The 13,876-nt window shown below is 52.4% G+C and overlaps 1 protein-coding gene across 1 annotated transcript in view; it reads right to left on the bottom strand.

The window, feature by feature from the left end:
• The window catches only part of AGAP1 (ArfGAP with GTPase domain, ankyrin repeat and PH domain 1), a 514,946-nt gene extending 505,793 nt beyond the window's left edge, over positions 1-9,153 (bottom strand). The window contains 1 exon segment of the mRNA XM_032355251.1: positions 8,398-9,153. Coding sequence (XP_032211142.1) covers positions 8,398-8,560 — 163 coding nt within the window. The 5' untranslated portion in view covers positions 8,561-9,153.
• Between the last annotated feature and the right edge of the window lie 4,723 nt (positions 9,154-13,876).

Raw genomic sequence — 13,876 nt, 5'->3', positions numbered from 1 at the left:
CACAGGTAACATCACACAGCTCCCCACTCCTAGGTACCTGATAGGAACCAAAAGACCAGTACGAGAATGTTCTCAGTGGTGCTGTTTGTAGCAGCCAGAAACAGGAAACCATGCAAATGCCCATCAGTGGGAGAACGCACCAATAAACCAAGGCAACCTCCTATAACTAAACTCAACCCAGAGCCCAGACGGGTCCTGCCGATTGCCTTGTCTGTTCATCTGAATGCCGGTGACATACATGTGCTCAGTCCGTGAAAACCTCCTCCCTGATGACTCGGGCATCTTTCTGTAATAATGCTCTAGGTGAAAAAAGAGCTCAGAAAAATTCAGGAGCTTAAAGTGGTCCCAGTCCCACCAATTCCAAACTCAAAATAGTAACACATGGACAAGCAGAGACCCAGACGTGGTTGTTGAGCCTACAACTGAAACAATGCTCTTGTCCGTCTGAAATCAGGCTTACCAGCCTGTACTAATGGCAGCCGGGTCAGAACGGGAGAGGGAACCACACGTGACTGCGGCACCCCAGGTCCTCAAGAACCACCACGAAGGGTGGGTTGGCAGGCTTCAGCCAAGCACCCTCCCTGGAAGATAGGCCTGCTCTCCGCTCACGGAAAAGGACAACTGGAAACAAACAGCTGAATCTCAGGGCCATCAGCTCTCTCCAAATCAATTTCGTTTTCATTACAGAAACCAGGAAGTAACCAGCTCACCTGCAAGACCAAATCTTGCTAAAGGCCACCATCCATCCTCACGCAGAGGGCACGCTTCTGGTCTTGCACTTCAGAGGTAAAAGCTCTGCCAGGAACCTAAAATGGGTCTTGTTTTGTCGCAGGCATTGATTTAAAAAAAAAATTTCTAATTTCTTCCTTTCATCATTATTGTTGGTATGTCCCTGTCAACTAAAACTCTTCAAACTCAAACTAAATTGACTTCCAAAAGACACTCTTCTCCCTTGAAGACTATTATCTGGGAACATGGGAACAGTGGCTTCGGTGAGGCTATGTCCTAAGCTGGAAATCAACATGGTTCTATTTGCGGGAGCCTGTTGAATGTTGACATTTCTAAGACCAAACATAAATCAAAAGTGAACATGGCCGGTAATTATTTGAATTCTTCTCCCAGGACCATGAAAAGTGTTTCCCACCCTTAAAAAATGAAAAATAAAAAGCTGCTTCTAAACCACGATGCTAATGACAAGCAGACGGCATGAGCAGCTTTAAAGATGAGACAGTTGCTTGTGTAGAAACACTGTACAAATACTCCAACACTGCAGCCCAAAAAAAGACAATCCCCACCAAACAGCGGGAGAAGTGTGAAATTTGCAAATGAGGCCCTGGTTAAACAAAAACACCAATCTGTTCCCAGACAGCTCAGGGTGGCCACCTGTTCCGGGCTGGTGGCAAGTTCTGATTACCAGTGGAAGAAACAATATCTGAGGCCTGACACCCCCCCTCTTGGGCCCGGGTCCCCACCCTGGAGCCTATATTTAGCCTGCTCTTTATGGAAAATGTTCCGACCTCGCACACAAACTATTTGGCTGGTTATTCAAAGGGTCCATTAACAACCTCTTCTGTGGGGGTGGCACTGTTCTCTTTCCCTCGCAACCCCCAGAGGCAACCAAGACACCACTTTCCGGCCTCAGGCAGTTGAGAGCAGGGGCCCAGGGAGGCTGGAGGGACCGGACCGGAACAACCCTGCTCCTGGGTGGGTCATCAGTGCATCTGGGGAAAGTCACTTCACTCGCAGCCCTGCATACGGGCTTCCCACTCCATAAAGCAAGAACCCACAATCCCTCTCAGCCCCTCAGAAGCACAGAACTCCTGGAAGAGGGGCCCACGGCGGCACATCCAAAGCCTTGCCCTCATCCCCAGTCCCAAAATAACAGATGCTGCAGAGACTGCGGCTTAATTTCTGCAGAGGGCCTCCTCCTCAGAGAGAGGCACTTAACAAAGGGAAGGAATTATGCAGCTAAGCACCAGATCAGAACTCCGAACCCTGGATTTTAAAAATAACTAAGCCTGATCCGCTTTGCCAAACTCAATCACTTAAGCAAAGGACTCAGAGGATCTGCAGCGTAGAGAAGGGGGGTGGGAGGTGGGGGAACGGGTTTGTTTGAATGTTGAGAAACACGAGACAAGACCAAATCAGTAGTTAAAACAAGCCGGAGCGAGACTCACAAACTATAAACACCTGCAGGGTACACAGGGGGTTAAAAAAAAAAAAAAAAAGAAGAAGAAGAAGGATGCAAACTAAGGGATTTTAGTCTTGACCAAATAAAAAGTCTGGTTTGGAAAAACAAAACAACAACAACAACAAAAAAAAACCAAGCCAGAGGTGGCAGTGACAGGGCCCCAGGATTTGCTATGAAGTTTCCTGCAGCTGCTCTCTTGGCGTCTCGGCTCCCCGTCAGCCCTCCCAGGCTGCTCATGACGCGCAGCTCGCCGCCTTCACTGAAAGCCTCTCCCAGCACAACACCGGCGATAACAAAACGTTATCCTCTGACGAATCACCCCGCCAACTGAAGTTTGACGAGCCCCTTCTAAATGCACAGGGGACTCCCAAGAAGCCGCAAAAATCTCCAGAAGACTGGAAGGAAAGCAAACGTCACAGCAGAGGGGCCTTAAAGCGGGAGCAGCTCCCTACAGGCTCCCCCATCATGTGCACCCCCGTGTGACTGCCTCCCTCACGGGCACTCAGCATCGTGGATGTAGCCTGAACAGTGACGTGAACCCGTTGGGACCTGGATTTAGATCCCTTCTCCTTGATGCCTAAGTTGTGTGGCCTTAATGAACTCCCCAGCAACCGGCCCTCACCTGTCACCTGCACGTGAGAATGCGTGCCCACCAGCGGGCCCAGAGAGGTCCTGCCCGCAGGAGCTCCTCCACCCACAGCAACACTTCTCAGAGAGTGGTCCCTGGACCAGCAGCTCTGGCAGCCTCTGGAAACTCGTTCGAAAAACACATTCTTGGACCCCACTCCGGACCTACAGAGCTAGGAACTTGGGGGCTGGGGGCCAGCAGTCTGCTTCTCTCCATGTCATCCAACTGCACTTGAACTTGGGGAACCACGGCTCTCAGTGTTACAGTGAAGATACATCACGTCAGTCTTCTCCGCTGGAAAGTCAATCACAGCCAACACAAAGGAACGCCCTCTCTGTGCAAAGCGCCTGGTGGAAAAGGGCTCTCAGATTCATCAAGCAGAGTCTTCCCTTCTCCTACACCCGCTAAAGAAGCCTCATTTCCACCCCAAACACATGGTGTTTAGTTTCCACCCAGGCTGAAACCCATCAGATCCAAAAGGTGCCCAGCCCTAACATCTGTACCCTCCTGACAAGTTTCAAAACGCCCTCAACTTCTGCCAGGGGATAAACGCTATTTATATTACCAATGAGGAGCAAAGAGACTCAAACTCCAGAGAAAAGGTTAGTCCCTCTGGCAAGTGAGCCGGTCAACAAACAATTCCTGGGCCTCCTCCAAGGGCCACACAGCGATTCAGTGTGTCATGAATCGCTGAGGACATTTAAAAAAAATGAACAGATCCTTATTTCTGCCCTCAGAAAGCTCCCAGTCCTGCAGGCTAGAGAGGAGTCGAAGGACACGGAGCGGGCAGGCCGAAACTGTGCCTGGGAGAGGTATGGGAAGATGCTGCCGTCAGCCAGGCCAGAAGGGACGTCTGGACCGGGAAGGTATGAACTTTAACCTGGAAGCAAGGAACCCGGCCAACTGAGAATTATTTCCAAGGAAGAAAGTGCAACATTTGTATCAATAACTAGAAGGCCCCATAACTGCACCTTCCAATTAAACCTGAAATATACAAATGCAGGAGATACTGGCAAAGAAAAATCATGCTCATCCATGGCAGGAAGAAGGTACTTGTTCCCTAGACACATACACAGGCAACAACCAGATTGAATAATGTCCTATATGAAAACCAACTCTTACAAGCTCGCCACGGTGAGCAGCTTTACAGAAAAACAACACCCGCAGCTACCAGCAGCACTGTCAGACCCTTCCTGGCAGGGGAAAGGCAGGCTGTGCTGGGGACCGCGGCGCTTCCAGCCTGCGGAGACTGTGAATGGAGCTGCGGAGCCAGCACCCAGGTCAGTCCAGCCCGTGGCCAGCTCTGACAAGTCTCCTCCATGTTCGGGATCTCAGCGGTGGCATCAAGATCCTAGGATCACCGCAGGATGAACTGAGAGCACTTAGCACTCCACTGTCCGCAGATGCTCCACAGTGCAGCTGGATCACAGCATTAAGTGGCCCCTTACCCCACCTTCCCAGGTCCCCTGGTGCAGGGGCTCAGCCCAAGCACCCCTCCTCCCCACTCCATCGAAGTGCCCTTTCCAGAGACACCAGGCAGAGCTCTCTGACTGAGGACTGTGACTGCGCTCTCCTGCCTTTCTCTCCAGGGGAAGCTGCACAAACCACCAGTGGGGCTGGCAGGAAGCCTGATGGGACACCTGGGAAAGGGGGGTGGTGTGGAGGCCTAAGAGCTGGTTGGGGGCTCAGCCATCACCCCAGCAAGTGAGCCCTCTGTGCTGCTATTCCCACCACAGTGCGACTGCTGGCAAACTGAATTACACTGTGCCGTCGCCAACAGAGACATGAGCCCTAAGAGAAGAGCAAGTTTATTTAACAAGAAAGGCAGCTGACTTCGTTTACCTCAGACCCATCCACCCCAGACAGATTTTTTTTTTAAAAGAGAACCAAAGCGGGGAACCCAGACAAGCTCTCCACACCAGAAGCAGCGGATCTTGCCCTTGTGTCTGGGTCTGGAGAACATCCGTGCCACCCAGCCACGTTTCAGAATATGCCACACCCCTGTGGGACACCCCAGAAATCTGACCAGGACAATCTGAAAACAGTAGGCAATGCTTCCTTAGAATCCAGAGATTTAGGAGAAAAAAATGAATCTCTCAAAGTCTAAAATAAAAATTTGAAAAAAAAAAATACAAAAACTTTTTGACAAGTTATTATTTTAAAACAAAAACAAAATCACATTTCCCATGCCTGCGAACAGGGTCCACAGACCCATTCTTATTTGGGACTCTCAGTGAACTCTTTCAAATAAGATAGACACAAATCAGCCCATCACCAAGAGATTTTCCAATCCAGACCCACTTACAATCACTTTGAAAAGATGTTGGCCAAACAAGGCCACTCCTCACACCAACAGTAAAAACTCTTGAAAACACCAAAAAATAGAAAAATTTTAAATAAATTATGGCACAGCCAAATGCCGGATTATTATGCCAAAGTAAAATTATATCTCCAAAATTGTCTATATCACTGAAAAGTACTCACAATATGTTAACCGAGAAATTCTGTAAATAGGAATTCAACTTTGTACATGTACTCACAGAAGCAGGGGAAGACGAGCTGGATAGCTCTGAAATGCAGACTGTTTTCTGTTTGGTGGGACAAATGATTTTTAAACAACTATCTGCCCTGATGTGCACAGGCTTTCCTGATAGCAGATGGTTCTGTTTTAAAATTCAGAAAGACTTCTACTTGGCCGCTGTGTCATCCTGACTTGCAAGGTGCTAATGCTCTGGGCACATGCCCACGTCCAGCCCTGGGCTCCTCCGAATGACGCCTGCAGCTTCCGGGCCCCACGGCCACACTCTTGGGCTCCGTATGCGTGAATAACCCACGCACTACACAATCACGCAAAATTGCTTCTGCACAGTGTTCTTTTCATAGCAAAAATGTCCCCCTGCCACAATCGAGCAATCCTCTCAATTTCCAAAACATCAACAATACAGACATAAATCACAGCCGTATCTTAAAATCAGCACAGAGGGAGAGGACATTTCATTATCATGGATGAACTTACCTTTCATTGGAAGGGGCAGTGTAAGGTGCTTTGGGAGGTACAGATCTACACTACCTATTCAAATGACCCTCTGCTTTAGACCAGACTTGGAATGACCTCAGTCAAATGTTCAGGAGGTCATTATCCCTCCCTGAACTGCCATCCTTCACGACAGGAAGATAATGAATCTGGCCCACATTCTCACAGGGCTGGTACAGACACACAATGAGATGATGAATGCAAGAGTATTTCTGCTAAAGTTCTATACAAATGAAAGGAGATATCACTGCTCACAGTAAAGCGAAGAACAGAAACATATGAGAATGGTTCTTAAGCTTCATTAACAGCCACACACAACACAGACATTCCTTTTTCTAACAGAAAAATAATAGCATCAAAGTCCCAAATAGGATTCATATTCAGTGATTCTGAGTCTTATTAAAAATGACAAGGATTCCAGCCAAGAAAGGGCTTAACTTGTCACATGGTAAAGGCAGACATCAAGCTACCAAAAACCTTCACCTAGAAACCATATAACATCTTTTTTTTTTTTTTAAAGATTTTATTTATTTATTTGTCATAGAGAGAGAAGCGAGAGCAAGCACAGGCAGAGGCAGAAGGAGAAGCAGGCTCCCTGCCAAGCAAGGAGCCCGATGTGGGACTCGATCCCAGGACGCTGGGATCATGACCTGAGCCGAAGGCAGCCGCTTAACCAACTGAGCCACCCAGGCGTCCCTATATAACATCTTTTTTTAAGAGAAAAAGAAAAGAAAAGAAAAATGTAAGTGCGGGAGACCCCAGAGCTGGGCTTCCCGAATGAGAAATGAGAACAAGGAGTCAGGAACCACACTCAATGAGAGGTCCCTGCACGGCCACGAGGGGCTCTCAGCCAAGGCAACCAACACTTGCCACTAGCTTTTCAAGTGTTTCATCAGACTTCTATGGATACAGCCAGAGAGCTGCAAAGAGACAAGGGAAACAGGCACAGCGTCCCTTTCACTCTGACCACAACCAAGCCGATGCCCAGGCCCTGGAGGAACCTTCGTGCAACATCACGCGGCCATCAGCAGATGCGTGCAGCTCCCACGGCCTCCCACAGGTCTCGTCGGAGGCACACGGGGACTCTCCAGCTCTCAAGGAATCTGGAAGCATCTTAAATTGCCAACAAGGTGGCCACGTGCTCTGACAGCCAGGTCCCACACAGGCTGGAGCTCTGCTCCGATCCTCCCAGGGAATCAGCAGGTCCCCTGTGGATGCAGTCGGCCAATCGGCAGGCAGCCGGGCCGGGACATGGTTCAAGTCCACGGCGCTGCCAAATGCCAAGAGGATCAGCACCACAGCACCCACCCTCCCCATCTAAACTGCCAAGTGTCAAACCAAGACGCTCTGGGGTTAGTAGTTCGGACTGCATGATGCCAAAGCAAAGCCTTCCTGTGGCCGATGCCGTCACAGATGGAGGGGAGCTGGGTGACTGCCTGTACCCAGGCTTTTGGACAAACTCCTGCCAGGCCTTGGAACATTCTCAATGTTCCTCAACAGCGGCCCCAGTGGCGTCTGGTTAGGACAGTTGTAGCATGGCCCACCCACAGGCCTTGTACCACCTCTGGTCAACAGAGAGGAAAAACTGCTGACTGAGTGTTGGCTGGAGTGGAACACCACAGCCCATACTGACATCCCACCTTGTCCCCGCAGCGGATCTCGGTGGGGCCAACTGGAAAGATCAAGGAGACAACCAGAAACCCACTAGCAGAGAGGTTAAGAGCCACTCATAATCCCAAGAGAATACAGGCCCAAGAGAGGCGAACTCTGCAGCACCTCTCCAGCAGGGTCACAGCCGCGCTGGACAAGCTGGAAGGGGGTGGCCTCTGGCCTGTGAAAGTGAGACCCTGAGGCTGAGGGACCCCCTGGTAGGGAAGGCTCTACTTCTAATCTGGCCCCAGACTTTTGGTAGAAAACACTATAGGGAGACAAGCCTTTGCACTGAGGCAGGTGGACAGGCACGAGGACACGACACAGCCTGCAGCCCCGGCTAGCTGTCTGCACGGGCTCCATGAAGCTGTCTCCACCGGGCTCCCTGAATTGGGCAAAGACGAGAAGGGGGTGGCCCTGCCCCGCCTAAGCACTCTGGTCAGGGCCCCCAGCCCAGCAGCTGCACTTTCCCAAACCTCTTCAACATCTAGCAAGACGCCCAGCCCTGGCCTGGTAACCTGTCACGGGTCCGGTGGCACCAACCCTGCCAGCAGTCCCCGGGGATCGGCTCGGTCCGGTCAGTAGGGCGGTCCGGGACGCGGCAGCATCGAGCCACCTTCGCACAGGAGAGACTCCACTGCCCATGATCAAATTAACGCTGCCCGCCCATCTTCCCCGGGAGAGCTGGCGGCGCCCTCGGCCTCCCCCTCCGCCGTCGCCCGGCCTTGCAGGACATGAAGCACCGCAAAGCTCCCTCTGCGGGGCAGCCGCGTGCCACGGCCCCGCGCGTGTGTACACACGCACGCACACACACGCGCGCGCGCGCACCCCGCCGCGCCGGGGGCGCCCGCTCCCCCGCGCTTTCCAGAAGCCCCGCGGCGGCCCGGCCCTCACCTTCGATGGCGATGACGTGCTCCCGGATCTGGTTCTGCAGCACCGGCTCCTCCACGCGCTCCAGCAGCTCGTAGATGGAGTAGATGTTGGGGTGGACCGACTCGAAGCGCTGGATCTCGGCCCGGATGGCAGCCGAGTTGGCCAGCTGCTGCTGGTAGTTCATGGTGCAGGCGCCGCGCCCGGAGCCGCGCGCCCCCCGCCGCCGCCGCCGCCCCGCGCCCCGGGGCCCGCGGGCCGCCGAGCCCGGGGCGCCGCAGCCCCCGGGGAGCCGGGCCCGCCGGCGGCGGGCGGAGGAGGCGCGAGAAGAAAGGAGCGGGCGGAGCAGGCGCGGGGCCGGCCCGCAGACTCAGTTCATGGCCGGGACGCGCGGCCGGCGAGCGAGCGGGCCCCGGCGCCCCGGGTCAGCGGGCCCCCATGGAGCGCGCCGCGGCAGGCGCGGCCGGCCCCGGAGGAGGCTCGCTCGGGCGCCTTCCTGCGCCTCAGCCCCTTCCACCCCTAGGCGCTGCCCGGCCGAGCAGCCATTAAAGCCAGGCAGCCGCCGCGCTCCGAGCGCCGGGGCCGAGGGCCGGCCCCCGGGCAGTGGCCGCAACGCTCTGGGCGCCCGGCTGCGGCGTGGGTCCGCTCTCTGCGTGCTGCGCTGCCCGGCGCGCCGGGGCCCCCAAGCCGCGCCTGCCGTGCGCCGCCCGCCGAGCCGAGACCGAGCCGCAGGCGCCGCGCAAGCCGCGGAGCCCGCTCCGAGCGCCGCCCGCCGCCTGCCCGGCCGGCCCCCTCCCCGGCACGCAGGGCTCCGGCCCACGTCGGCCCCGCCTCCGCCCGCGCCCCGCCCGCCCGCGCCCCGCCCGCCCGCGCGCTCGCCGCCCTCCGGCCGCCGCCGCTGCGTCCTCCGCGGCGCTTCCCTGCGCGCCGGATCCCGGGGAATTGCGCCAGGCTCCGCCCGCGCCCGCCTCTGGGCTTCCTGGGACTTGTAGTCCGCGCCGCGTCGCGGCCCGCCCCGCCCGGGACCACGGGGAGGGGGCGCACAGCCCAGGTCAAGGCGCCGAGGGCGCGGGACAATCTCGCATCCCACGCAGCCTTCCCTGTGGGCCCTGGAGCGGCCCCTGTGCCCCCGCGCCTCGGGACCGGGAGGCGGGGAGCGACCTCCCCCTCCCCGTGTTTTTGTTTGTTTCCCCGGGGCGGACTGCAGGAGGCTCTGCGACTCGCCAGTGCCCCACGACCACACTTGGTCGGCCTCCCCCAACCCGCATTTTTAAACTTTTCGCCTCTTCCGAAAGTGACGTGAGTGCTTCCTCTTAAATGAAATTACCTCGCGAAGGCGAAAAGCCTCCTTAGCCGTGGGGGCGTGGAGTTCACACTCCACGAGTGAACTGAAGTTTAGACGGGGAAGCGAGGGGCGTTGGACTACCACGGAGACTTCCTAGGTACCCTTTCCCTTTAAAATCAAAAGGTTGAGGTGTGAATCAGACAGCTCATACACCGCCCGCTCAGAGGGGGCTTGCAGCCCCTTGCCTGTCAGCCCCCAGCCCCGCGTAAGCTCAGCCTCCGGACCCCGCGGAGCTGGACCGCACTGCAGCATTGGCCTCCGCGCGCAGACCGCTCTCCCCGCAGGTTCTAAGCAAGTGGATTGTTGCAGATGTGTGGAACACCAGGACCAATGGGCGGCCCCGAAGGGCCTGGTTTGTGCGCTGGCCGAGTCCCTGCCCCCACACTTCCGAAGGGTCTTTCGGAAACAGAGATCCGCTGCCTAGGCATGCCTGAGCAAAGCCAGCTGAGCCTTCACCGGTTCACCTGCAGCCCGCGTATTGTACCCTGATATCTAGCCTCGCTGCGTTACCCTCCTGGGCTCACAATTCCCCCAGACAAACGTGCCGACCGTCTTCAGCATTCTGAGCCTTTGCTCATGCCCTCCTCCCTATCCCCAAGCCCCAGCAGGGTTCTTGACACACTTAGAGTTCATTGCTCCATCTGTGATATGCCTCTGGCTTTACACTTATTGTAAGTAACTATAATAACTGAGATGCCGGCATGTGGCCTCATTTTACTTAACCTATCAGCAGGCCTTGGTCACTCCCTCTCCTGGAAACCCCTTCTTCTCCTGGCTGCTGGGATAACCTGCTCCCTACTATCTTACTGGCTTCTCAGTCCCTTTTGTGATTTCTGCTTACTTCCCTAACCTCTTAAATATGGAAGGTGGGAGTGGGGGATGTTCATTCTTGGGCCTCTTCTCTTTTCTATATGCAGTGATCTCTGTCTTTAGGCTTTGAATATCGTATATGGTTAATGAACTTCAAATTTGTTTCTCCAGACCAGATCTCACCCCTGAATAATGAATTTATATCCAAATGCCTCAACATCTGTTGGATGCCCCCTGGCAATTTAAATCCAACATCCTCAAGCTGAACTCTTGCTATCCCCTCCCCCGGCTCCCCCTGAAATCATCTCCATCCCAGTTATGGGCAACTTCTGGCTTCTGTCTGCTCAAGCTAACAACTTGACACCTCTCCTCTCATACCCGGAAGAGAGTCAGCTTCACCTCCAACGGATCCAGAATCCCACTACTCACACCGCTCTACCACCACTACTGAGCCCTGATCATCTTGCCTCTGGGTTATTGGTAGGTCATTGACCTGACCATTGATCTTCTGCTTCTTACGGCATATTCTCAATAAGGCAGCTTTGGTGAACCTTTATAAAACCTAAGGTCATGTGACACCTCAGCTCAAAACCCTCCGGTGACTCCCATCCCACTCAGAGTGAAATCTAGCTTACTCTGGCCTCTGAAGCCATATAGGCACCAGTTCAGGGTCTGAGCATTCCCACTACTTCTAAGCTAACAAGTTAGCCTGCTGTAAGTTCACAGATGCTGCCAGAAGACATGAGACTCCTGGGTCAGAAACAAAGGACTTTATCCTTGACAGCAATAGCAGTAGGTAGAATATCAGCATTTTCATGCACCAGATCAATGAGCCCCGTTTCCACAGGACCATGAGGTCAGACCTCATGGACACATAGTGGGCTGCCCTACAGGAGAGGAATCCTGAGCTTAGAGAACCCCAACCTTTTATATGGGAAGGGTTCTTTCAGGAGGGAAACCCTATCTTAATTATCATGGACAGTAAGCGTATTTGCACTTAACTGTGAACAGGAAACACTATCTCCATCTCCCTAGGCTGTTGCCCTACAAAGGGTCTTAAAGAGATGGTTCAGAGCAGGGCACCTGCATGGCTCAGTGGGTTAGGCACCTGGCTCTTGATTTTGGCTCAGGTTGTATTCTAAGGGTCCTAGGATCAGGACTGAGTCCCATGTTGGGCTCCATACTTGGTGAGCCCTGTCCTTGGGATTCTCTCTTTCCTTCTCCCTCTGCTCCTCCCCTGATTCACATGCCCACATAGACTATCTTGCTCTCTCTCTAAAATGAATAAATAAATCTTAAAAAAAAAAAAAAAAAGGATGGTTCAGAGCAAAGACAGTCCATGTCTCTGCCCACAGATGTTCAGAGATGAGAGACCAATGAAAGATGGTTTCTCCTCTTTAGTCACACTGCAGAGCCTCCCATGCTGTCATGCCAGGCACAGCCCCCCTCTGGTGTTATACTTGGTGCTTCCTCCGCCAGGAATGTGCTTCCCCAGCAACCGTGCCCACCAATTCTGCCATTTCCTTCACATATTGATTCCAAATCCATCTTCTCAGGAAGGCCTTCCTGGACACCCTAAGATGGCATCCCTCCTGGGAACCTGGGTGTCTCAGTTGGTTAAGCATTTGACTCTTGATTTTGGCTCAGGTCATGATCTCAGGGCCATGAGATCGAGCCCCAGGTGGGCTCTGCACTGGGTGTGGAGTCTGCTTAAGATTCTCACTCTTTCCCTCTCCCTCTGCCCCCTTCCCCCACAACCCCTGCTTGTGCATATATTTGTGTGCTCTCCCTCTCTCTCTCCAAAAAGTAAAATAAAATGACATCCCTCTTCATCAATACCTCATGTTTCACTTCCTTGCTGTGGCAAGAAGAAGGTACCCCCATCCAAACCCCTAAAATCTGTAAATATGTTCCCTTACATGACAAAGGGCTTTCCAGATGTCATCAATTTAAGGACACTCAGAGGAGGAAATGTTCCTGTACCATCTGTGGGCATCCCATGTAATCACAAGCGTCCTCATAAGATGGAAGCAAGGAGGTCAGTGTCAGAGAAGGAGATGGGAAGACAGATGTGGGAGTCAGACAGAGAGAGAGAGAGGTTGGTAATTCCTATGCATCACTGTCTTTGAAGATGGAGGAAAGGGCTATGAGCCAAGGAATGTAGGTGGCCTCTAGAAGCTAGAAAGGCCAAGAAAATGGATCTTCTTCTAGATATTTTGAAGGAACACAGCCTTATTGACCTGTTTCTGACTTGTAACCTCCAGAACTATAAGTTCCTAAATTTGTGTTTATACCACTAAGTTCTAACAGCAGTAGGAAAAAAAACACACTTGCTTTGTTTTCTTCTTAGCACTTCTCTCTAAGACAATACATACTTTCCTGGTTTATCTTATGTATAGTCTATTTCCTCCTCTAGAATATAAGCTCCACAGAGGCCAGGATTTTTGTCTATTTTGTTCCCTATTCTACTTGCAGCTCATATAAGAAGTGCTTGACATAATAGATACCTAGTCAATGCTTGGGTAATGAATGGCTTCCCAATTAAATTGTAATTTCCATGAAGACAGGACCATCTTTCTTCTGCACAGTGCTTGGTCATTGTAGGGGCAAGAAATATTCAACAAATTAATAAGTGAACAAACATCTCTCAAATAGTAAGACTTTTCTCTTGCCACACCATGCACGTAGTAGGTATTCAATAAATGTTAGCTGCTTTGAAATTAAAGTTTTTCTACCAACATGAGACTCAGTGGCACTGCCGAGAAGGTTACTATAGGTTCATCTTAGGTGAATACAGCCAAGAATTCTGGCCATTTTTGATACGGCTAGTCCTTCTAAGGATTTCAACGTATGAGTGAAAACCTCACTTTGAGAGCAAGCTGGCCCTCCAAGTAGTTTCTCCCATCAGCCGAACAGTCAAGGAAAGATCTAAGGGTTATCCCATTCGTTCATTCATTAATTCTCTCATTTATTCATTCAACAAATTTTTGTTTTGGTTATCTACTCTATCCCGGCAGGGTGCTACATTCTAGGAACACAAAGATGAAAAAAATGATACCAACCTTTCGTGAGCTTTTGTTCCAGGGGGTTATTTGTAAAAGAGGGACTGCTTTTAGGGTTCACTATCTGAATCCAAGTCTGAGATCATGAACAGAGAGTGAGAATCGCTACAGATGAAGCCAGACTCGAAGACACACACACATGGACACAGGGGTCCCACACGAACACATTCAGCAGCTGAGTTAGAGTTGGGTGAATAATTCTGATAATGTTTACTTAAAAGTGTGAATTAAGGGCAGTTCTGCTAGTGCGTAGCCATAGATAGACATGTTCTCCTGTGGCACGGCA

The sequence above is a fragment of the Mustela erminea genome, chromosome 8, assembly GCF_009829155.1.
Source record: "Mustela erminea isolate mMusErm1 chromosome 8, mMusErm1.Pri, whole genome shotgun sequence".
Lineage (NCBI taxonomy): Eukaryota > Metazoa > Chordata > Mammalia > Carnivora > Mustelidae > Mustela > Mustela erminea.
The sequence above is the reverse complement of the archived record's forward strand: the minus strand, read 5'-3'. Positions and strand labels throughout refer to the sequence as shown.